Source organism: Chiloscyllium plagiosum, unplaced genomic scaffold, assembly GCF_037043375.1.
Source record: "Chiloscyllium plagiosum isolate Xiang-an unplaced genomic scaffold, Cpla_swu_hap1 HiC_scaffold_16, whole genome shotgun sequence".
NCBI classification, from domain to species: domain Eukaryota; kingdom Metazoa; phylum Chordata; class Chondrichthyes; order Orectolobiformes; family Hemiscylliidae; genus Chiloscyllium; species Chiloscyllium plagiosum.
In genome coordinates this window covers 57,668,350-57,691,484 of record NW_028270154.1, presented here as the reverse complement: position 1 = coordinate 57,691,484, position 23,135 = coordinate 57,668,350, and the positions used below count along the sequence as shown (strand labels likewise).

The following is a 23,135-nucleotide window of genomic DNA, read 5'->3' as shown; positions in this document are numbered from 1 at the left end:
TGTGGCAGTTGGTGAAATTTGAATTCATTAAAGAAAATCTGGAAAAACTAGCCTAATGGTGACTTGTAACTGCTGCCAATTGTCATTAAAAACCCATATGACTCACTAGTATCCTTTTGGGAACGAAAACTGTCATGCTTACCTGGTCTGGCCTAAATTTGACTTCAGACTGACAGCAAAGTGGCTGACTCTTTACTGCCCTTTGAGGATGGACCTCAAAGGGACTTGTCTTTGTCACTTCAGTAAGTTGTGGAAAGGTAAAACAGGTGATTTGTAAGGGGATCAAAGGTTACAAGGAGAAGGCAGGAGAATGGGGCTGAGGAACGTATCCGCCATAATCAAAGAGCAGAGCAGATTCAATAGGCTGAATGGCCTAATTTTGTTCCTACAACTTAGGGTCTACATCTTATAGACAACAAATGATGGTTTACCACTGACAGCCACATTCTGAACAAATAATAAAACAAAATTAGAGACCATAAAAATGTAAGTCACCTGTTAAATAACTTTAGTTTGCACTAATTTTAATTTTAAGTATGATTATGAAACATAAATTGGGGTTTACTTATCCACAAGCTGTTATGACCATAAGATCCAGCAGATGGGCCCAGGATTTTATGCTCCGCCACCAACCGTGTTGAAGGCAGGGGTTGCTTGTTTAAAATCCAGTGGGTAGCTGTGTACCTGCCTCCAATCTGCCCAAAATATCTCAGGGCTGGGCATATGGATTGCCAATTGGCCCGTCTGCTGTTGATTTTATTAAAGCCATGCATGCCCAAATAGTGGCCTCTTAAGAGCATCATCCTGCCACTGTCAGTATTTGATGTGTGGCAGTTGTAGGCCCACACCATGCAGGAAGCCTGGCAGCTTCACTGTGAGGGCTGGTGTCAGATATGGGGTGTTGGGGTGTTGTACATCCTGTAGCCCCTTTAAAAGTAACTTACCCCTTCCCTCCTTTAACCCGATCTTTCTCCTGCCACTCCTCAGAGATCCCTAATCACAGGCTTAATTGGGTTATTCAGTGATGGCACTGCCTGTAATACCAACATTGGCCACACTGGATGAACTATAGAGTTTCAACCATCTGAGTGGCCAGCAGCGCTCTAAAGTGGAACTGCTTTGAAGAAGGGCATAGATTTCTTAGAGCAATTAGTATTGCACATGTCGTTTTTAGACTTTAGACTGGGAAGTGAGGAATCCCAAAACACAATAGGAATGAGATATGGCTGTAATTCTTTATGCTATATCCTGTGTTCTGTATGCAGCAACACTTAAAATATATGAACAAGAATTAAATGGCTGTTTTGATTTTTTTTTTTTAAATACACATGATGTATATGCAAACACACTTTATGTAGTGCAAGTTGGGAATATTCGTGGAATGGACAATTTGTCAAAACCTTTCATTTGCATTCATCAGGACATATTGCAAGAACATAAATTCAAGAGAAAACCAGCATTCACACTGTTGACTATACTTCATATCCAGCCCTTTTGTTTCTGTGACCCTCATGCATAAAGTATTTCACTAATAGATATGATTGCCCTCTTCTCCCTTCTTGCTGGGTCTATCAAGAGACCCCCATGTTTAAAACCTTATCTTAAGCTTTTCAAGGCACAACATCCTCATTTTAATTGGTATGACTAGTAGCGTATCAGAGAGATCAAGACTTGGTTCGAAACATTTTACGACATACATAAATCATTTGGAGTTAGGGACTAAATGTAATATTTCCAAATTTGCTGATAATAAAAATCTAACTGGGAATGTATTGAGAAGATGTGAGACAGCTTCAGGGGTATTTACACAGGCTTGGTAAATGGGCAAAGACCTCGCTATTGAAAATTATTTTTTCTGAAGAATTAGAGTCTGAGATGTACACCACGAAAACAGACCCTTTGGACCAACTTGGCCATGCTGACCAGATATCCTAACCATTTGCCAGTACTTAGCCCATATCCCTCTAAACCCTTCCAGATGCCTTTTAAAAGTTGTACCAGCCTTCACTTCCTGTGGCAGCGCATTCCATACATGCACCACCCTGTGTGTGAAAAGGTTGCCCCTTAGGTCCCTTTTTTATTTCTTTCCCCTCTCACCCTAAACCTTTGCCCCCTAGATCTGGACAACTCCACCCTAGGGAAAAGTCTTTGTCTATTTATCCTCTCCATGTCCCTCACTATTTTATAAACCTCTATAAGATCACCCTGCGCCTCCGACGCTCCAGGGAAAACACCCCTATCTACCTGTGACTCTACTTTCAAGGAACTATGAACCTGCACTCCAAGGTCTCTTTGTTCAGTAACACTCCCTAGGACCTTACCATTAAGTGTATAAGTTCTGCTAAGATTTGCTTTCCCAAAATGCAGCACCTTGCACTTATCTGAATTAAACTGCATCTGCCACTTCTCAGCCCATTGGCCCACCTGATCAAGAACCTGTTGTAATCAGAGGTAACCTTCTTTGCTGTCCACTACACCTCCAATTTTTGTGTCATCTGCAAACTTACTAACTTGTACCTCCTGTGTTCACATCCAGATCGTTTATATAAATGATGAAAAGTAGAGGACCCAGCACCGATCCTTGTGGCATTCCACTGGTAGCAGGCCCCCAGTCTAAAAAGCAACCCTCCACCACTACCCTCTGTCTTCTACCTTTGAGCCAGTTCTGTATCCAAATGGCTAGTATTCCCTGTATTCCATCTTGCTAACCGGTCTCCCATGGGGAATTTTGATGAACGCCTTACTGAAATCCATATATATCTCGTCCACTGCTCTGCCCTCCTTAATCCTCTTAATCAAGTTTTTTTGAAAAGTAACTAAGTTTTAGAGATCCTCTAAGGCACTAGCTGTGGAGGCTTCATCTTTGAGTTGATGTTGAAAGATTTCTGATTACTGATGGCTTACATTACGAAGTGGGGAGAATAAAAGGCATTGAAGCATTTAATCAATCATTGAATTAAATGGTGGAGCAAGCTCAATGGGCTGATGGCCTATTTATGTTCCTATGCTTTTGTTCCTAACATACATCAAACTTTTCATTGATTGTGGACATTCGTACTTTACCAAGGCATCCAGAAATGGGTTTGTCATTCAGTGATTTTGCACTTTCAATTCTAACCTAGTTAAGTAATCTTTTAGACCTGGGATGATCGGAGTTTAGTTTATCTGTTAACTTTCCACTTGAATTTAAAAATCTGATTCCTCAAGTTAATAGAGTCACCTTTAAAACATATGAACTATGCAAACGGACGTTTGCATCACACTTGTCTTAAATAAGCCATCTGTTTTAACTTGGCTGCATACTAAACTGCATGCATAACTGTTGGTTGCCAAAGATCCCTCTGGGTGGCTGTGCACACTGCTCCAATGTTCCTTGCACAATAAGTGGTGTCAGCATGCCAATCATGGCATTGATATCTGGGACTGCTGCTGTGTGTAGGCCTCCGGCCCACAAATCTGTAAAGAAAGTCAGAGGCAATGCTGTTGCACTTCTTTACACTGACCTAATGATACCAAATTGCCTCCCATTAGTTAGACTAATGCCCTAAATATGTTGTTAATTTGATTCTACCTTTTATATAAAATATGCAATATATACTTGGATTGGATCTTGACACTGTATACAATGGATTTATTCAGGATTACTTTTAAACATGCAAGTACTTTACCATGGAAAATTTCCTAATTAATAGAATTCTATAAGCTTACCACACTTTGTTTTCTCCACCATTGTCTTCTTTCAGGATGGCCCCAGAAGTGGTGATATGTGAGACTATGAAAGATACCCCATATGATTATAAAGCTGATATCTGGTCCTTGGGTATAACATTGATTGAAATGGCTCAAATCGAGCCCCCTCATCATGAATTAAATCCAATGAGAGTTTTGTTGAAAATTGCCAAGAGTGATCCTCCGACACTGGAAAATCCATCAAAATGGTAATAACTAGAAAATGGTGAACGTATCTCTAAGTCAGGAGAAGGAGGAGACAGAAGGCAGGAAGTGACTGGCCAGTTAGTTTAACATTTGTCATATAAAAAGTGCTGGAATGTATTAGTGAGGAGGGATATAACAAAAGTATTTAGAAAATGTCATTGTAGTTCTTGTGCAGTTAGTTTTCTAAAAAGGAAATAATGATTACCTAACTCATTGCTTTTCATTTCCTCAAAGAACTCCCAATGTAGATAAAGGGAGACCTATTAATATGTGCTGTGCTTGGATTTCCAGGACGCATTTGACAAGGTGCCCCATCAGTCGCTGGCATCCCACAGTGGATAAACTCAAACAATGTTCATTAAATCTAGGAAGAAAAATATGGCACTAATAAGGCAGCACAGCTTTTTGTGCATGTGGACTTGGCCGGTTCAAAATGGTTAACCTAATGGCCAAAAATTATGACTTATTGTTCTAGTTCCACAATGTCACTAATTGTAATTGGGAAAGCTGGCTCACTCTTTGAACACAGTAACTCTTGCAGGTGGGATAAATGGTAGAGAGTTGAGTTTAGATTCCCATTTGTATTGACACAAAGTTTGGCTTTGATAGTTCCTTTGTTCTTCAGATTTGCAAATGCATGGTTTTACTTGCCAAACTGATAAGATCAAGAGTCATGAAGTGTTGAGGAAAATGTTAATGATTAGTATGACTCTTCAGATTATAATCAACCCTCTGGAGAATCCCAACTCTGTATAAATTGTCACAACAAAATGGTCCCATGCTTTTTGCTGTTGTGTAATCAGTTTCATGTTACAGGTCTGAAAGATCATGCCATTGACAGTAACTGCAAAGCTCCTGTTAAAAAGGATGGCAGAATTTTCTCAGCCCATTGAAGTGGGTTAAGAGTTAACAGTGGCAAGTCACAAAGTAATTTTTGCCAAATATCACCAAATTTGAACCTTTCAAAGTAAAACTCAACATTCAGTGTCACACGTGCTTCTGTAATGCAGTCGAATTTGGGCAGGTGATATTTTCAAATTTGGCCTGTGTTCTTGGGAATGTTGGTGATACCAACAAAGCCTCCTTTTCGTAACCTAAGAGAATGCATTTGGGATTAACCCTTAAAACAATGTAGGCCGCACTGTGTTGCTGCAAAGCATTCCAGAGTTTCCTGCACACTTGGCACAGAGTGACACCAGAGTGTGTGGCAGTTGTATCCAGTGGCAGGAGTAGTGACCAGATAAAGTTGTTTTCTTTAGATGTCCAACTATTTATAGTGATGCAGTTGCACTTAATCAGGTGAGGGTTTGGTTATGCAGATATGATGTGAAAAAATGAGGCTATGTACAATGGGAAGGATCAAGGAGCTGAATATTATTTAAGTGGAGAAAGACTGAAGGAAGCGGTGGGTGGGGTGGAAAAGGTTGCCTTTTTAATGCAAAGCATGTTGCATTTAAAACCGAGCAACGTTTCCAATGCTTCAAATGAAAAATGATTTGAATAAGACTGAGTTAAACATTGGAACTGTCATCTCTGTAGGTCCCAAGATTTTAAAGATTTCCTCAAGAAAGCACTAGATAAGAATCCGGATACCCGTTTAAGTGCTGCTCAGCTATTACAGGTGAGAGCATGTGGAATCTGTTCTTGACTCTTATCATGGATTGTTCATTATTGTGCCTTGTCAAGTTTCCCTGGCATTGTTTCACACTAGCTAGCATACAGTATATTTTTTGAAATGTCATGGAGTTTATATTTAAATTAACTTTTAAAAAAATATATAGTTCCATACTACCTACAGAAATGAGATAATGGAACTTGAGACACTTTATTGACTTTTATTAAATGCAGTAGCCATGATGTCTTAATGTTGAATGGAGGTTAAAATTCAACCTGGATCTACCTACAGCACATGGACTGCATTGGTTCAAAGCAACTTACCACCTAGGGCAAGTAAGAATGGATGATAAATGCTTGCCCGGCTAGTGAGGCCCACATCCCATGAATGAATTTAAAAATGTGACCAAACTGTTTAGACAACAAATAAAATTTGAAAGTTACAAAATAAGTTTTCCCCAATTTTCTTGTCCATTTAAGGTTTCCCCAGGATTTCCTGCCTATGATAATGATGGACAAATAAGTCAGAGTCTACTTGGAGGACTGAGAGCAGATCTTGGCACCAAACCTTTAGAAGGATATGTTGGCCTTGGAGGAAGTACAGTGTAGGTTTACAAGTATGAAACTTGGACTTCAGGAGTTATGAGAATAGCTTAAACAAATTAAGTCTGTTTTCTCTATAATTTACAAGGTTATGGGGCAATCTGATGAAAACCATTTAAGATATTAACAAGAAAAGACAGATTTGGTAAAGATAAAATATTTCCATTGATTGGGGATCCTACAACTGGGGTGCATTGTCTGAGTATTAGGAGCAGACCATTCAGGAGAGATGTTAGGAAGCACTTCTACACACACAGGGTGGTAGATGTTTGGAGCTCTGTTCCACAAATGACAGTGGATGCTGGATCAGTTTTTAATTTTAAATCTGAGATTTTTTTTAAGCAAAGGTATTAAGCGATATGGTCCAAAAACAGGTATAGTATATGGAGTTAGGCCATTCATCAGCCATAATATCATTGAATGATGGAAGAAGCTGAAGGGTCTGAATGGCCTATTCCTGCTCCTATGTAAATGGACATAGTTTGTGGAAGAGGCCACGATTTTTAGGAAAAAATCCACAAATTTCAAAATGATTATTCCAAACCAAGAAACTTGATTACTTGATAATGATTCTACTTCGGAGATGTGTTGCTGGAAAAGCGCAGCAGGTCAGGCAGCATCCAGGGAACAGGAGAATCGACGTTTCGGGCATAAGCCCTTCTTCAGGAATGAGGAAAGTTTGTCCAGCAGGCTAAGATAAAAGGTAGGGAGGAGGGACTTGGGGGAGGGGCGTCGGAAATGTGATAGGTGGAAAGAGGTCAAGGTGAGGGTGATAGGTCAGACTGGGGTGGGGGCGGAGAGGTCGGGAAGAAGATCTCAGGTTAGGAAGGCGGTGCTGAATTTGATGGATTTGACTGAGACAGGGTGGGGGGAGGGGAAATGAGGAAACTGGTGAAATCCGAGTTCATCCCTTGTGGTTGGAGGGTTCCTAGCCGGAAGATGAGGCGTTCTTCCTCCAACCGTCGTTTTGTTGTGGTCTGACGATGGAGGAGTCCAAAGAGTTCTAGGGTGCATCTGATCAGGTCCTGGGGATTTATCCTTTTTTGAGTTTCAAGACATCCAGCACTTCCTCCTGTGTAATGTGGACATTTTTCAAGATGTCACCATCTATTTCCCTACATTCTATATCTTCCATGTCCTTTTCCATAGTAGATACTGATGCAAAATACTCATTTACTTTCCGCCCCATCTCCTGTGGCTCCACACAAAGGCCGCCTTGCTGATCTTTCTGGTGCCTATTCTCTCCCTTGTTACCCTTTTGTCCTTAATGTATTTGTAAAAACTCTTTGGATTCTCCTTAACTCTATTTGTCAAAGCTATCTCATGTCTCCTTTTTGCCCTCCTGATTTCTCTCTTAACGATACCCTTACTGCCTTTATACTCTTCAAAGAGTTCACTAGATCTATCCTGTCTATACCTTCCTTCTTTTTCTTAACCAAACCCTCAATTTCTTAATGAGCTTTTCAATGAAGACAAATATATTTTCCTGTCAGTGTTAAAATATGGTTGTTAGCAAATGAAACAATTCTTGGCATTCCCATGCAGGAAGACAGATTAGTTAAGTTCTGGCAGAAGATGTTTAACTTATTTTTGCTTTCAGGAGTCCACTTGAGAGAATGCTTTACAATTAATTTATCTATTTAAAAAATATAAGCAGTATTCAGTCCCACAAGTCCCTATGAATAGTTTACCGTTATTAGTACTCATACTCTTATTTGTGATGGATGCTGCCTTTAGAAAGTTGCAGTGATGGACAGACCCCACTTTATCCCTATCTTAGTGTCAGAGAGTCACACAGCATGGAAACAGGTCTAAAAAGAGAAATTGCTGGAAAGGCTCAGCAAGTCTGGCAGCATCTGTGGAGAGAAATCAGTTAGTGTTTTGGGTTGAGAACTCAAGTAGAAACAGGCCCTTCAGGCTACCGTCGGTGCCAGCTTGCCCACCCTTCCAACTGCTCCAGCTAACTGCTGCCTTACAAGTGTGCTGCATTACATAGTCTGAGATATGTTTCCATCATTATTATTTGGGATATTGGCTCACTAACTAACTGTCCATGAACAGAGTTTCATAGGCTTTCTAGGCTATTTCAAAGTGCATTTGTGTCACCCATTGCTGGGGGTCTGCAATCACATGTAAGCCAGACCAGGTAAAGAGGGCTGATTTCCCTCTCTTAAAATACATTCGTGAACTAGGCAGGTAGTCACTGTGAGTTTTAAATTCCATGAATAAATCTGGAATGTAAATTCCACCAATTGTTAAGGTGAGATCTGAAGCCCTGCTCCTAGAACATTTGGCTACAGCTCTAGCTTACTAGTCCAGTGACATTTTCACTTTGCCATCATCTTCCCTGAAGTAATTATGTGGACATAATATTTACGTATGCACATTTTCATCCAAATGGCCCTTTCCTCTTAACCTATTTTGTTTGATAACTTTACTTGATATTGGCACTCCCACGTACAACAGCACATGATCAGAGATAATTGTCCCTTTTATATACTTTTTTAGAAAAATGCCAATCCAACTTTGGCTAAGCAGTACAATGGATAATTTGTTAAGTAAACCACCATGTTAACCTTGTATTTGTGTCACCTCTCCTATACAGAAAATGATTAACTTGGCAGGAGTTTCACTCTCTCCCTTCCCTTACTAATAGCTTGTTTCAAAGTTTCCGCATGACTCATTTTTATAAATAAATAGACTCTTATATTTTTGGGAGTTGTGAGTTTGAACGTTTTGTTGGTATAAACCATTTTAGAGATTACTAAAGTGTATGCAGCCAAGCAGCATTTGTCTGAGTTGTGGTACCTCTGGCTTCAAAGTGGCTGAACTTGACCGTCAGCCAGCGTTCAAAACTTTAACGTTGAGAAACAATGCACAAACACTCAAAGTAGAATTTTATATGTGCATAAATTTGAGAAGTCAATATCAAGGTTATGTCCATGTTAATTAAGTTATAGATAGTTGCCTTTTCATATCTAAATTTCACACATTTATTTAATAGCATAGTAGCATATTAAACCTTGAGGGATAGTTTATTTTAAAACAAAAAACACTACACCACTGGAATGGACCCTTTGGCCAATGATGGTGTACTGAACATGACACCAAATTAAACTAATCCCTTCTGCCCACTTGATCCATATCCCTTCATTCCTTGCATATTCGTGTTATGGGCGGCACGGTGGCACAGTGGTTAGCACTGCTGCTTCACAGTGCCAGCGACCCGGGTTCAATTCCCACCTCAGATGACTGACTGACTGTGTAGCATTTGCACATTCTCCCCATGTCTGTGTGGGTTTCCTCCTACAATCCAAAAATGTGCAGGTTAGGTGAATTGGCCATGCTAAATTGCCCGTGGTGTTAGATGAAGGGGTAAATGTAGGGGAATGGGTCTGGGTGGGTTGCGCTTCGGCAGGTTGGTGTGGACTTGTTTGGCCGAAGGGCCTGTTTCCACACTAAGTAATCTAATCTAATGTGCTTATCTAAAAGTAACAAACACCCCTGTCGTATCTGCCTCCACCAGTGTCTGGCAGTGCATTCCAGACACTGATCATTCTGTGCTTTTAAAACAAAACCTTTCCCCTCACATTTCCTTTGAAATTCCCACTTTTATCTTGAATGCATGCCCCCTAGTATTAGACTTTTCAACTCTGTAAAAGATTCTGAAAGTCAATTCTATCTGTGCATCTCATAATTTTATTGACTTCTATCAAGTCTCCCCTCAGCCAGTGTTGCTCCAGAGAAAACAATCAGAGTTATTCTAGCCTCTGTTTATGGCTCATACCCTCCAATCCAGGTAGCATCCTGGTAAACCTCTTCTGCACCCTCTCCAAAGTCTCCAAATCCTCCCAAACATGTGGTGACCCGAATTGAATGTATGTCCTAACCAAAGTCTTAAAAAGCTGCAACGTACCATCCTACTCTTGTACTCCGTTCCTTGACCAATAAAGGCAAGCTTGCCATTAACCATCTTTTACCACCTGATCTACTTGTGTGGCCACTTCCAGGGAGCTATGGGCTTGAATCCCAAGAGTTTTGACTTTTTTTTTTAGATTAAAATTCCTTGGTCAGGGTTAATTAGCATTTATTACTTTTGTCGAATGAGTACACTATGAAAACCTTTAGTAACTGTATCTCTGATAAATGTCTGGATTTTAAATAAGTTTTTGGCTTTATATGAAACATTTTTAACAAATTATTACATTTCTAGTTGCTGAAACTACTTTGAGGGAGGGAAAGGTTTCTTGATCTCTTTTTTCTTAGCAAACTGTGATCCAGAATTAAGTGATAATCGGGATCCAACTGTTGGAAAATTAGGGTTAGAATAGTTAGATGGATTTTTGGCCGACATGATACGCTGCAGGGCCTGCTTTAATGCTGTAGATTTCTATGACTCTATCTTTGACATTATTAATTCTGTAGAAGTAACAGCTAGATTAAATATAGTCAATTTAATCTCCTTTTGTTTTAACAGCACCCTTTTGTGAGCAGTGTCAGTAGTAATAAACCACTCCGGGAATTGGTGGCAGAGGCAAAAGCTGAAGTGATGGAGGAAATAGAAGACAACAGAGAAGTAGTAGAGGATGATGACTCATCAGAACCATTATCAGTGAGTACAGATTGAAATAGTGTTTACTTTTCAAATTGGCTTCTAAATTATGGCCAGACTGAAACATGGCTGCACTGATTTGCACTTGGGTTTAGAATCTCTCATACATACTATCATGGGAATATGTTTGAAAAGATTCTTTACTAATTCAAAATTGAATTGATTTATTTTTGCTTTATATCTGAGACACCATTTATACCGCCATTTATACCGCCATTTATACCACACCCCTCTCTCACACTGTACCTTGGTTGAAAAGTCGGCATTAACCGACAGCCTGGTGAGATGCCTATCCTACAGCCGATGTTGATACAGACCAGATGATGCACTCCATTGGTGACCAGATGTCCCATCTTGAGCTGCTGACCAATCTGATAGCTCTGATGCTGCCAGCCTCAACTGTGGAGGCATGCTTAGGGTGAAAACACCCAGTAAATGCCCTGATCTAGGTATGTTAGGGGCATGGGACAAGAAAGGTTTGAGCATTTTGGGAGGGACGCTAAGAGGAGTGAATTTTAAAGTTTGAGTAGTGGAGGAGGAAGTTTGTACAGTCTTTTGGGGAGGTGTCCTGATGGGCGCTCCGTAGACAGTAACCCCCACCTTGCTTCATCCCCTTTTTAAAAAGAATAAATGAAAGCAGAATTTCCACTCCACCTACTTGCTCACGTCCAACTGTATTTTAACTGTAACCATTTAAATTGGGAGCACGCCAAAAAGCATTCCTAGTGATAGTATTGCAAAACCCAGACCTGTTGCCCACGTTGAAAATTGTTGGGGTAATGATGCAGTGGTTGGGGAGAAACAGCGTAGACAATGAGTGGGAAAGATAGTTAAGAAAAGAACCAGAAGAGATCAGATCTCTCTTGATGTAAAGTATTTATCATCTGGAATGTTCTGCCTTCACAAATAAGAATACCTCAGAGTCAATTTCAAAAGGGAATTTTGGCGTTTTTTAAAAAAGTAAGACAAATATTGCTGTACTGAGGAGAGGACAAGGGAGGAGGACTAATTAGATTTCTTTTCCTGATTTTAACCAATTCAATTGTTCATATGGCTATTTGAGGGTGAATATAAAATATCGCATCAGTGATAGGACAAGGCAGTTTTTGATCGTTTTAAGATATTCTCATACAGTATTCTCCTTTGCCTTTTATCCAACTTTGATTACATTTTCTGGAGTGATACTTTAAACATCAAGACACAGTTTACCTTGTGTGGCTTGTCCAATTATGTAAATGAGTTAGGGACAAACAATTTTCAGCCTATTGGCATTCCTTAAGTGCTGTCCCTACAAGGACAAAAGCGTGGCTCTGGAAAAGCACAGCGGGTCAGACAGCAGGAGAGTTGGCGTTTCGGTATAAGCCCTTCCTCAGGACTGCTTGCTGTGCTTTTCCAGCGCCACACTTTTTGACTCTGATTTCTAGCATTTGCAGCCCTCACTTTCTCCAAGTAAGGAGGACGTTGTCCTTGGGTGGTCTTGAACCGCCAACCTTCCAGTTAACAGCCAAATGCACTGATCAGTTGTGCCAAGGATCCTTGTGTGACTACGGAGGAACTTTGAATATTCGGCATTCGATTATCCGGCAAAATCGCAAAGTCCTTTATGCTTGGCTAAACTGTTATCCGACATTCGATTATCCGGAATTCGATTAACCAAACTAAATACTCCCCACCTGTGTCCTTTGGATAATCGAAGTTTCTCTGTACTAAATTTAGTGTTATCATTCATCGCACCTGATATACCTTTAACTTGAGAAGTTAATTGATTTAATCAATCACTTGTAGCATTAATGTCTAAGTGATTAACTGTAGAAATACCTGCACATTTACTTTCTGTTTAAGAGTAGAAATGCCTGCAGCATCTCCTATCCAACACCTGCATTCCGTTTTCTCCCACTCAATTGCAAAAACCTCTTGCTGAAACAACGCTTTCACTAATTTCTTATAAATGTTAGGTAAAGATTTTGGACACCATGATGGTAAGTGAATACCCAAGAAATTCAGAATGACTGGTACCAATCTTTACCTGTACTTCACGTAGCTATCCCTCCTCTCGGTCCTTATTTTCCTACAGGACACTTTGTCAGTGCAAATGGACTTGACTTCCAAGTTACAACTGCACCAAAAACTAATGCATGAATTTGTGGGAGGAGGCATCTCCCAACACCGTCAGTCTGAACATATCAGCATTTGGTTATTTATAGAATAATACATAATAGTCATATTAATCAGTACACACACTGTTGAATTCTGCTGATAACCAGTCCAATTTGTAGACTTCCGCCTCTCTGACCAAGGGAGTAAAATATCACGACCCCTAAGGAGCCCCAGAGCAGCTCATGGTTGCATTGAACACAGTGTCCACTTCCACTCATCCTTGCTACTGACTCATTTGTGAAAGCCAGCAATACAATTCCAATAATCACCTTCATAGTTTATCTAAAGCTCAAAAACAAAAGATCAGGATACTTTTGTTCTTGTTTAGAGTTTCAGTTTACGCAGATCCTTAATCTGAATTTTGTTCTTTCAGAAGTTGTACCCATCAGGCATGTTGCCTGTAAAATATTCTGTAGAGATATTTCAACCAATCTGTTACTCCAAAAATGCACATTTACCCAGGTGCTCTTACTTTAGCAGACAAATTAAACACTGGTATTATATTTGTCTTTGCTCTCTCTGTAGGAGTCATCACAGGGATATGGGAATTGTTTGAGGTCGGCGTCTGACTTTTGTTAAATTTTTGTTTCTTCTAAGTCTAAGGCCAGTTACAGATGGAGAAATTCTTGTGTTGAAAGGGTTATACTTGGGGTTTTACTCGTATGACATGAAATATTGACGCAAAAATGATGTATATTATGAAACATTACTTGTCCAGACTTTATTTTTTTTTAAATTTAGCTGAAATCCTGCATAAAAGTGTTGTTCTTTAGCCCCTTCAAGGTCACACTCGTGGTCCCTCTGAACTGAGCCAAATCAGTCTCGAAGCAGAAAAACTTCCCAAGATCCTAGAATCATTGGAAATCAACAGTGGTTCTGAAGTTACAAAAGATCAAGCTGACAAGTCCAGTGAAGGTCTGTTGGATGAAGGTATATGCAGCGGTGACAGTGACAAGGCTGAGAGTGAGAACTCTGCTCAGACTGTGAGCTCAGACTCTGGAATTGATGATAGTAAAGTTAGCCCATGTACCAAACACAAGCCTGAAGTGGACTTGCAGACTAACGACGCAAAATCAAATGAGGGCATGAATGCTTCAGCACAAATTTCAGAACAGAATTCCATTAAACAACCACCAAGTTTGATGGACACTTCTGAGACTGTCCAGCCAACAGGCATACAGATTTCTGTTGACATTGCTGATTTGAAAAATGAAAAAGTGCTAACTGAAAATGAAAAAGGAAGTCAATCTGATAAACAAGTTACTCTGATTCCAGACTCATTGACTGTCAATGGAGCAATAGATTCTACCAACACACAATCAAGGAGAGATTCTGATTCAGGTAGCATATCTGCTTCTGGCAGCATTGATTTGAATATCTCCCTTTCAAATGATTTTTCCTTAAACAAGGAAAGTGGCTCTCTGTCAATACGGGTAAGTTTTTTTTTGTACTGACAAATTGTTTAGTTTCATTAAGAAATTCCCTTTCTTAGTGCCTTTGGTATAAATGTATGTTTGTAAGCTTTACGGTTTTAAAAAGTACTGTTCTTCTAATAGGCCAAACACTCCCCACACATTATATTTGCCAGAGGCTTCAAAATAAATACTCTAAATGATTGGTTTTTACATATTGTCAATGATTGTAGTAGATTCCCTTCAAGTAAATGAGACTTGAGTGCTGCATAATTAGTGTTTCCTAGCCATGGCCAATATGATTGTATTTAGCCTAATATTGTACATTGGTATTGATTTAATTTTGTTGTATTTTTCATAAATACAGAAGACAAAGCATTAAATATCAGAATTTATCCTGTAGCTATAGCAAGCGACCAAATTTATTTCCTCTTCAGCCCATGTAGATATGTTCTCTCTTGCAGCTTCTGTCACCTTGTCAGTTTAAACTTAGTCGTACAGATGTATAGCTCAGAAATAGACGCTTCAGTCCAACTCGTCCATGCCAACCAGATATCCGGAATTAATCTAGTTCCATTTGCCAGCACTTGGCTCCTATCTCTCTTAAACCTTTCCTATGCATATACCCGTCCAGATGACTTTTAAATGTTGTAATTGTACTAGTCTTCTCTATTTCCTTTGGCAGCTCCTTCCATACACGAACTACTCTCTGCGTGAAAAAGTTGCCCCTTCGGTCCCTTTCAAATCTTTCCCCTCTCACCTTAAGCCCATGTCCTCTGGTTCTGGACTCCCCCGTTCCAGGGAAAACACCTTGTCTATTTAGCCTATCTATGCCCCTTATGATTTTATAAACCTCTAAGGTCACCTGTCAACCTCTGATGCTCCAGGGAAAACAGCCCCAGTCTATTTAGGCCCTTCCTATAGCTCAAACCCTCTGACAGTGACAACAACATTGTCAATCTTTTCTGAACCCTTGAACATTTCAACATTCTCCTGATAGGAAGATCAGAATTGCACACACTATTCCAAAAGTGGCCTAACCAATGTCCTTGAGGGAAATGGGTACTGCAGGTGCTGTTGAGGTTAGAGTGGTGCTGGAAAAGCACAGCTGGTCAGGCAGCATCGAGGAGCAGGAAAATCAACGCTTCGGGCAAAAGCCCTTCATCAGGAACATCGAAACATCGATTTTGGATGCTGTCTGACCTGCTGTGCTTTTCCAGCACCACTCTAATCTTATCCAATGTCCTGTACAGCAGCAATATCTTTTTCCAGTCGTAGGTGTTCTATCTAAATGACCAGGAATAGTGAAGCAAAACTTCTGCCAGAGATTCTTTTAATTTCCCTGAAATGACACAATTGTTTCATTAAATTGGAAGAAGTTTTCTTGCATGTAGTGAACAGAATCCAATCTAATAGTGTTCTATTTGGAAACAGTGCCCAAACTGTTTGTGTAGTTCTACTCATTTGACCGTAATGGTTGAAGACAGACTTTTAAGTTTTTTTATATTTGTGGATAAATATCCGTCATTAGTGCTCAGTGGAATAATGGCACAGTCAAAATAATAAATCATTGAGAAATAAGCTACATTAAAAAAAAATTGCCCTCAATTGAAGAACCCAAAATTGTATATGACTGCAACTCCCTATCATATTCAAAAGAAACTAACTCATAACTGGATCAGAGATTCTATGCAAACTAAATGTCTCTTGCCATTTTCAGTTTTTAATAGTAATGAAGATTGCCATCAGTTTAAATGATAAATATAAAATGCACAAACTCTCAAAAATGTTTCCACAAGTTGTTATTTCCTATGCAGTACAATCACAATGTCATAAAACATCTGACAAAAGGAGTTTGCTAATGCATAACACAAAGAACATATTGATGTCTTGCCTATGGAAGGTTTTTTTTTTGTTGTAGGCATATCAGTAGTTATAAGCCTTGGGTTAAGAAATTTTGCAATGATTTGTTGACCGTGCATGTTGGAGATTAAGATATTTGCTGTTGATTTCTCTGACCTTGCAAAGTGAATAATGGCTGTGTTCAATTGTACAGGAATTTGAGTCAGTCGCTTTAGGTAAGCAAGACCATCTTGACCATAAAATTGAGAACCGTCCGTGGACATTAAAGTATAAAAACTCACTGACTTCTGGCATTGGTATTTAATGGGGCAGTGCCAGAGAACTTAAATCATAAATAAATACCCCTCACCATAACATAGGAAAACCCAGGATTCTGTTGTGTTTAGCAAATTGCGTCAAAATGTGAAAAGTTGAAGTGACACAAACCTAGATTTTTCATGTTTGAGAGAATGCAATCAACCAGTCAAGTATGCTTTACTTTGTACAATTTATTTTTTTTTATTCCTGTAGGGTAACAAGGCAAATAACAAAACTCTGAAACGAACAAGAAAATTTGTTGTAGATGGAGTTGAAGTGAGTGTCACTACATCAAAGATTATTGGTGAGGATGAGAAGAAAGCTGAAGAAATGCGTTTCCTAAGGTATGTGAAAACCTTGTATATAATTTCTGAAGTTATTTTAATCAATTGAACAAATAGATCAGAATAACTACACAGTCTGCTTTGAATATTTTATTTCTTTCTGGAGGTTTCCTTTTGATCTGCTTGAGCAAATCTGTAATTTTTCCATAACATGTCTATTAACAGCCAATGGCCATGTTTTGTGAGCTGAAGCTGAGTAGAAAAATTATTATATAGTTTTACTTCCATACATGATTGGTTGGTATGTTTTTTTAAAAACTAAAGCTATGTTTTTGTGGCAAAGGAGAGCTGTGTAACTTGGGGGAAATAAAGCTCATGCCAAAATTATCTGTTATGTACATCATGTGAAAGCTTTGCCTGATCTTTGATTTTGTTCTTAAATTGACAGGCGACAAGAGTTGCGAGAGTTACGGTTGCTTCAGAAGGAAGAACATCGGGCTCAAACTCAACTCAATATCAAATCACAACAGCAATTAGAACAAATGCTTCGTCGGTTTGAACAGGAGACTAATGTATGATTTGTCTTCTGTTTTTAAACATTTGCTTTTTGTCATTTGTGTAATGAGACTCAAAATTGTATAGCTATTGAGTAATTGTCTTTATGGATAAATCCAGCTTCCCCCCAAGGATAGTTAGCCACCTGATGACAGTGATCATTTTTATGTATATAAGGCCATACATTACAGGAGTACAATTAGATCGTTCAGCCCATCATGTCTGCTCTGCCCTTCGGTTGTTGCTGATACATTCCTCTAGCCCATTCTCCTGCCATTGAGAAGAACCTATGCATCTCTGTCTTAAATACTCAATGACTTGACCTCCATAACAGTAGTGTTTTGCGGTAGTGAGTTCCACAGATTAACCACTGTCCAGCTGAAGAGATTCCACATGAAAATATAGAGGCCCACATCTATGCTTACAGCATCCTCATAGATTCTTGTCAGTATGAATTGTGAGAGTTGGGGATGAGAAGCATTGGTGGTTTTTAATGTTTGTTTAAGGCAACAGTGAAAAGTAGCAAAAGGCGATTAGAGTGCATTCTTACTTTAAAGAAATTACTTTCACATAATCCTTCCAGTGTGGAAACAGGCCATTCAGCCCAACAGGTCCACACCAACCCTCCGAAGAGTAACTCACCCAGAGCCATTCCCCATCTTATTTACTCTACATTTACGCATGACTAATGCACCTAACTTACACATCCCTGAACACTACGGTGCAATTTAGCATGACTAATTTACCTAACCTTCAGAACAATTGAGAAGAATTAATTCAAGTATGATTTGTTCTAATTTTTTTGAATGGACACATCTTTAGAAATGAGTTGGGTATTAATCTTTTGATAATAAGCTGTTTCTCTTTTTATATAGTTGATGTTTTTCCAATTATGAATTTCTAACAGTGAATGTAATATGAACATATAACTGCTTTTTGTCCATAGGCAAAGAAGAAATTCTTTGATACAGAGTTAGAGAATCTAGAAAGACAGCAAAAGCAACAGATTGAAAAAATGGAACAAGATCACACAAACCGTCTACGTGATGAGGCCAAGCGTATTAAAACTGAACAAGAGAGGGAATATGCAAAATTTATTGATCACTTGAAAATCAAGAAGAAAGAGGTAAGGAATAATGTGATAAAGTACCTTTTCAAGTTTAAAGCTTGCGAGCAAGTCTGTATGCAAAGTTTATTAAAACTTGACATGCAATCTGTGCTAGCTACATGTCTATCACGTTTGTCCAAGATGATATATTTGTAGCAATTATTTAAAATGGGGTTTCTGATCTAATGGAGCGCTCTTTTCCTTCAAATTGCAAGTAATTTAATGTCCAAATGCAGACTGCATGCATAACCCATAAACATTGTACTTTGGGTTTGCATTCTTGTTTGAATGGATTGAAAATTGGATACAATCATGTACCAAAACTCCCCTCTTGGTTACTTTGGGTTTTTTTTCCACTGTTCCAACTTCCTCATGAAAAAAATCGAAGATCTTAAATGCACAGGATGTGAAGTTTCCTCTCAAGATCTTAATATCTGTTTGGTCATCTATATCTGATCTTTATACCTGAAAAATGCTGTAATTTCCTTTTTTCTTAACCTAGTGACTCAAATTCTTAGTTCTGCAAAGTTACTCTCGAGTTGGAGATCACACCACAACCTTTTAGGGACTTGAGTTGGTCACTTGTCATCTATCTGTAATTCTTGTATATTTCTCTTTACTTGGTATCTTATACCAAAAACATGTGGGTAACTCAAATGTTTGCCTTGTGTCTCTGGTGGTGTCTGGCTTCGGTTCTTTTAAAGTGTGCAAGAGTAGCCAGTGTGATAGTGGATGGGGAGGTGGTTGGATACGAAGAGTGTAACATTTTCAATGATTTTTCCATCATTCCCTAGTGTATCCTTTGTACCATAAGATGCCTAAACGTGTAGGTTCTGGGACATAAATGAGGTAGCTCATAGTTCCACACAAATAATCCTTCTGCATGTGCATTATGTTCAACTATTTATATCTTCTGTATGGAAGAGAATAAGAATTGAGAGCAGGAGTTGGCCATTTGGCTCCTTAAGCTTGCCCAACTATTTAATAAACTAATGACTAATCTGCCCCAGGCCTCAACTCCTCTTTTGCGCCAACACCTCACCGTCCTCAACTCCTCAATATTTCAAAACATCATCTTCTACCTCCTTAAATACTTTGCTGTGATGTGACCTCCATCTCTCTGGAGTGGAGAATTCCAGGCATTTACTACGCTCTGAGATGATGTTCCTTTCTCCCTCAAGTCTAAGTGTCCCCTTTTTTCTCCAACAATATCCCCAATTTGAGATTTTCCCTCCCACTAGAAACATCATCTCAATATCGACCTTATCAAGCCTCCTTAGAATCTTATGTTTTAATAAGATCAGTCCTCATTTTCCTAAACTCTTAATGTATAAAGGCTTAACCTCTTTATCCATTATTGATAAATTAATCCCTTGCTCCCATGAATCAGCTGCGTGAAGCTCATTTGAACTGCCTCCAACGCTAATGCATCTTTTTTTAGAAGGAACCAAAACTGTGTGCACTCCACCAGGTGCAACTTTGCCAACTCTGGACTGTTGTAACAAGACTTCCCTATTTTTAAACTCCACTTTCTCGCTAGAAAGTCCAAAATTTTAATTACTTCTAAACCTGTACACAAACTTGTGTTTTGTGCACAAGAATACTCTGATCCCTCGGTTCTGGACTTTTTTTGGACTTTCTCCATTTAACTAACAGTCTGCCTTTTGATTTTTTTGACAAAAGTGAATAACCGCTACATTACCATCCATTTTCCCTACATTACCATCCATCTTCCAAAGTTTTGCCTGTTCTCTAAACCTACCTATACCTCCTTGCAGATTCCTGTCTCCTGTACCACATAGCCTTATGTTCTTTCTATCACTACATACCCCCTTTTTCACATCAGCCAGCTTGGATACATTACAATCTGTGCCATGCTCCACTTCATAATTTAGTTTGTAAATAGAGATCCCAGGACTGATTCTAGTGGTACTCCACTTGGTTTGTTGTTTCAACCTGCAAAAGACTCATTAATCCCACCTCTAGTTTGTGTGTTAACTAATGCATCATCCAGGCTAATACAAAGTCATTTAATACCCCCAGTATAATGAGGTCGATCTTGTGCTACACAAACGCTATTACACCTTAGTGAATGCCTTCTGAAAATCCAAATACACCACATCCACCAGTTTCCTTTTATTGACGATGCTTGTTGTATCCTCAAATCTCGTAAATTTGTCAAATGTGATCCTTCTTTCACAAAGCCGTGTTAACTCTTTCTATGTTAAGCCTTTCTCAATGAAGTGCATTTAGATAGAGCTTTAGGCTTTGACGTCTTATCATTATTACTACTTATGGGTCTGATTTCTGCACACTTTTGTGTACGTTGTCTGCTCCTTACTGTCAGACTTTGATTACTGTTCAATGTATAGCACCTCTCCTCTTGTTTCTTTTTTTTAAATATACTTGCCTTCACTTGAACCCTTAACCCTCTAGCTGTACTTCAGTTTAAAATCTTATCTGCAGCCCTAGTGATATAATTTACCAGGATACTAGTCCTGGTGTGGTTCAAATGAAATCCATTAAAGCTGAACAGCTTTCTTTCTGCAGTTCTGATTCCAATGTCCCATGAATTGAAATCCCTCTCGCAACAATCTTTGAACCACACATTTACCTCTGTTCACCCACACAAATTTGCATGTGGCTCAGATGATAATCTTGTGTGGTTCTGCTTTTTAATTTGGCCCTAAGCTACTTATCCCTCAGCAGCACTATTTTCCCAGTCCTGTCTGTCTCATTGATAAATATCATTGACATTGACAACTGAATCTTTCACCTCCCACTTCAAGTTCCTGCCCAAAGAGATGGCCTGAACCTATGCTATCCCTATTGTTATTACAGTTCTCTGTTCTCCCCTCACCTATATGGCACTCTGGACAATGGTAGTGTTGTCAGTTTGCTTGTCCTCCCCCTATATTGGGAGCAAGGAGCTTATACTTATTGGACAAGGGTACTGACTAAGGTTCCTCCAAACCTAAATTCTGGATCGCCATACTTGCCTCACCCACAGTTACACCCCACTGTCTCTGACCATGGATCCAGGTTTGATGTAATTTAGTCTAAGGGCTGTAATGCCCTCTGCAAATGGGGTACCCCTTCCCTCCCTGATATGTTGCAGTGATTGCAGTTTGTAAACTCTGAACCCAAATTCCTCAAGTAGCCAACACTTGATGCACAGTTATGACATTTGCAACATGCTGACATTCATCAGCTCCTACGTACCAGAGCTGCAGCACATCACTTGGCCAGCCATCTCAGTTCTTCCACTAACTTTTAATTGAATTTTTCAGTTTTTTTTAAACTGTCCCCTTCTGCTTCACATTCCCTGATTTCAGCTACTTGGCCCATCAAAAGAGAGACAGAAGAAAAACCCACCAGTTAGTTCCCAGGTTTTCTGTGATGGCACATTGTCTCTGACAGGTATAAACAGGTGAAAAGGGCTCTCTGACACCGATTTTCATTTCCCACTGCCTTTCTCGTGGAGTTTTGTGCTTCATGAAGCTTCTGTGTCTCTTTCTCTCTTCATCCCCGCTCGTTGTTTAGCTGCTCTTTCCGAAGTTGCTGTCCCTGCTCGATCCCACTCTTTAAAAAGATGCAGTTCCTAGTTCTCATCTGCTATTTCAGAATTGACAAACTTTGTAGGAAAATTAAAAATTATGTACACAATAATAATGTATTTGAAATTATTCTAATCAATATTTTAATACTTGTTTCTGTGAGCAGCGTTTTAACCAATAAAAGAATGCAAGAATTTTTGAGACTCTAAAAAAATTAGTGCTGATAAAACAGTACTATGGCTATGAGAGGTAGAAGCAGACATAGGCTATTCAATCTGATCGGATAGTGCCCAACTCATTTTCTTGTTGTATCCTCTTGTTTCCCTTTCTGTTTAAATGTTTGTCTACCTCAGCCTTGAATATACTTAACTAGCCAACACCTACAGCACTGTGTCAAAGAATTCCACAGATTAACTACCCTCTGAGAGAAGGAGTTCCTCCTCACCTGTCTTAAATAGGCATGATGTGAAGGTGTTGGACTGGGGTGGGCAAAGTTAAAAAGCACAGCACCAGGTTACAGTTTTATTTAGAAGTGCTGCTCCTTCATCACTAGCTACCTGAAACCTTGGATTTCCAAATAAACCTGGTGTTGCGATCTTTAACTTTGCCTTAAATAGGTGATCCCTTGCTTTGAGATTATTCCCTGTGGTCTTCGACTCCCATATGCAGGAAGCAAAAGAATGGTGTCCGATTCTGCACTTTGTATTGTTACCTGCAGAGAGATCAGCCTCTGTTATGATACAAAGGTATGAGGCTCTTTGGTTGTAAACTGTACTAATTAATTTATTCAGACTATGTGCAAAATTTGGAAGATAGCTATCTTTGAAATGTTTTGCTTTTGAGTTTCTTCAGTCTAAAAGCTATAAATAGAATTACATGGAATGTATGGCACTGGAACAGATAGTTTGACACAATTGATTATGGTCCTCCACGTGAATCTACTTGCGCTCTGATTTGTGTTTTACTGGGGCCTTTATTTTTCTGTTCCCTTCTTCCTTGTGTTCACGAAAATGTTCTGACAGAATTAAAATCTATCCCCATCTGACCACTCTTGAATAAAGTAGTAGTGCTGGCAGAGGAGTTTCTTTGCCCTGCAAAGGTTGTCTTACACCCATTTAACTTTTGGATTATATGAAA

General features: G+C 39.2%; 1 protein-coding gene across 2 annotated transcripts in view; it reads left to right on the top strand.

The window, feature by feature from the left end:
- Positions 1–23,135, top strand: part of stk10 (serine/threonine kinase 10) — a 111,916-nt gene that overhangs the window by 69,537 nt on the left and 19,244 nt on the right. For both annotated transcript variants that reach the window (XM_043703803.2, XM_043703802.2), the window contains exons 6-12: positions 3,744–3,938; positions 5,476–5,557; positions 10,631–10,765; positions 13,696–14,355; positions 16,708–16,838; positions 17,227–17,350; positions 18,280–18,459. In XM_043703803.2, the coding sequence (XP_043559738.2) occupies positions 3,744–3,938; positions 5,476–5,557; positions 10,631–10,765; positions 13,696–14,355; positions 16,708–16,838; positions 17,227–17,350; positions 18,280–18,459 (1,507 nt within the window). The remainder of the gene's footprint in view (positions 1–3,743; positions 3,939–5,475; positions 5,558–10,630; positions 10,766–13,695; positions 14,356–16,707; positions 16,839–17,226; positions 17,351–18,279; positions 18,460–23,135) is intronic.